General features: G+C 46.1%; 1 protein-coding gene across 2 annotated transcripts; it reads left to right on the forward strand.

Annotated features, from left to right (window-relative positions):
- Window positions 1–345: 345 nt before the first annotated feature.
- On the forward strand, window positions 346–1,945 carry LOC130191422 (uncharacterized). 2 transcript variants are annotated; one of them, XM_056411079.1, is made up of 2 exons: window positions 346–394; window positions 461–1,945. In XM_056411079.1, the coding sequence occupies exon 2, from the start codon at window positions 907–909 to the stop codon at window positions 1,810–1,812; it is 906 nt and encodes a 301-aa protein (XP_056267054.1). In that variant the 5' UTR covers window positions 346–394; window positions 461–906; the 3' UTR covers window positions 1,813–1,945. The 2 variants fall into 2 exon arrangements, with proteins under 2 accessions (XP_056267054.1, XP_056267055.1); XM_056411080.1 differs by having other exon boundaries at window positions 348–369; window positions 505–1,945.
- Window positions 1,946–2,325: the final 380 nt, after the last annotated feature.

Here is a 2,325-nt window from a genome sequence, read left to right on the forward strand (position 1 = left end):
CCCAACACATCGTCAACGGAAAAAAGGGAGGGGAAGACACGCCGAAGTCTTAGCTGATCCTGTCAATGTCCCGGGACGTGAATTCGTGGCCGGGCCGGTGCCTTAATTGTCCAATCTCCTTCTTTCCTGAGACGATTGACGGGATCCAGATCCAACCAGTGACCTCAGATAACAGGTAAGTAGTGGTTTCTCCACCCAAAGGAGGTTTGATAGAGGTTTCTCCACCTGAAGGAGGTAGTGGTTTCTCCACCCAAAGGAGGTTTGATAGAGGTTTCTCCACCTGAAGGAGGTAGTGGTTTCTCCACCCAAAGGAGGTAGTGGTTTCTCCACCCAAAGGAGGTTTGATAGAGGTTTCTCCACCTAAAGGAGGTAGTGGTTTCTCCACCCAAAGGAGGTTTGATAGAGGTTTCTCCACCTGAAGGAGGTAGTGGTTTCTCCACCCAAAGGAGGTTTGATAGAGGTTTCTCCACCTAAAGGAGGTAGTGGTTTCTCCACCCAAAGGAGGTAGTGGTTTCTCCACCCAAAGGAGGTAAAGGTTTCTCCACCTAAAGGAGGTTTGATAGTGGTTACTCCACCCTGAGGAGGTCATATAATTGTGAATGAATGTTGAATGCAAGTGATTGAATGTTGTTGATAAAATTGTGCAAGGCTTGAGACGGAGAGTGATACTGCGGGATAACTGATACAAAGCTCCACACACTACACGCTGCCAAGTGCAACCTCACACGCCAACGCTGATTGGTTTAGTGAAAGACACATTTTACTTTAAAATCCTGATAACTAATATTGAGACTCATATTTGCTTCGTCATTTTTTGTTTTTTGTTTTTTTAGTAAGAGCTGTAAATTACACACGCTCTGTTCCGAAATACACATTGTCAAATAAGAACACATAGTGTAAAGAATAATGGGGAATAGGGGTAGCAAACCGGTCCCTACGGGGGACATGAAGTACATGGAGCATTATTGTCCTGGTAGTACGATCCATTGTAAAACCTGGCATAAGAAACATGGATTCACAGGAAAGTTAGAAAAAGCCAGCTGTATTGAGTTATTGGAAAAACTTAGGGCTACAGCGGCAGGAAAGACAGGAAAAGAAAGAGAGGGGTGGGACAAACAGATGAGAATGGCAAAAATATGGGGTGAGCAAGCAAAGAAAAGAGCAGAAAGTCAAGAGAGGGAAAAGCAAAGTACAATGGTAGCGGCAGTTTCAGTAGATTCTGACGATGAAACAGGAGCGTCAACATCAGGTAGTGCAGCAGCAAGGAGAGCAAGGAGAGACAGAGAGAGACAAATGAGAGAAGAACTAGACAGAAAAGAGAGAGAGATCGCAAGAAAAGAGGAGAACGCCAGAGCAGAGAGGAAAAAGAGAGGTGAGACAACAATAGATAAACACGAAGAGAGAATGGCACAAACGGGAGAGAGCGGGATGCGTAGTCCTGTTGAAACACGTTCAGTTACAGCAGGGAAGAACCTGTCTCTCACTCCCCCTGTATACCCCGACGTAGAACAACTGAAAGATGACATGCATGCACAGGCCTCTGCGTTCCCCTTGGTCGCCGTAGCAAATCCACATTACGGTTTACAAATGCCAGGGCAAGCAGACGGCATCCTAGATCGGGAAATAACGGTAAATGTTTTTCATCCATGGACAGAAGAACAATGTAGAAAAGCATGTGAAGGACTGACTCCGTACAAACGAGATGCAGAAATATTCTGCAGGGAGCATCGCGCATTGGTGGATGCATTCCAATTGAACGTGAAGTCCTTAGGACGTTTTTGGGAATATTTGGGCACGAGTGGGGAAGAGTAAAGGGAGTGTTTACAGGAGCAGGACCAGGCGTCAATGCAAATTTCCTAGTCGTAGGACATGTAGAACTGCGCGCTCAGACCGACGCAGTGTATGGAGATATACGAAGGGTGTTCACTGTAGCACCAGATTACACTAAAATAGCGACATGTAGACAGGACGAGAAGGAGACTACAAAATTACAGGATGAGATTAGAGGAGTGCTTTAGAGCAAACAGCGGCATCCCATATGATGTTGGAGACGCCACCCCCTATCAACAACAGTTAAAACAGGCCTTAATGAATGGTTTCGGCCCAGGAATAGCTGAATATATCCGCAAATTCTACGTCAATCACAGAACAGGTTCAGTGCAAGAGTGTTTAAACTATGCGGAAAATGCAGCCAGCGTGATCAGAGAGAAGAAAAAGAAGAAGTCGACGGCAGCATTTGTAGTATCAGAAGAGGGGGATGAGCAGGAGGTATTTTTTGTGGGGGGAGGGGAGCAAGAGGGCGAGGAGGTCATAAAGGAGGCCGAG

The sequence above is a fragment of the Pseudoliparis swirei genome, unplaced genomic scaffold (assembly GCF_029220125.1).
Source record: "Pseudoliparis swirei isolate HS2019 ecotype Mariana Trench unplaced genomic scaffold, NWPU_hadal_v1 hadal_57, whole genome shotgun sequence".
NCBI classification, from domain to species: Eukaryota; Metazoa; Chordata; class Actinopteri; order Perciformes; family Liparidae; genus Pseudoliparis; species Pseudoliparis swirei.

Excerpts from the sequence above, each read along its gene's own strand:
- LOC130191422 (XM_056411079.1), top strand. The coding sequence starts at position 907 with ATGGGGAATAGGGGTAGCAAACCGGTCCCTACGGGGGACATGAAGTAC.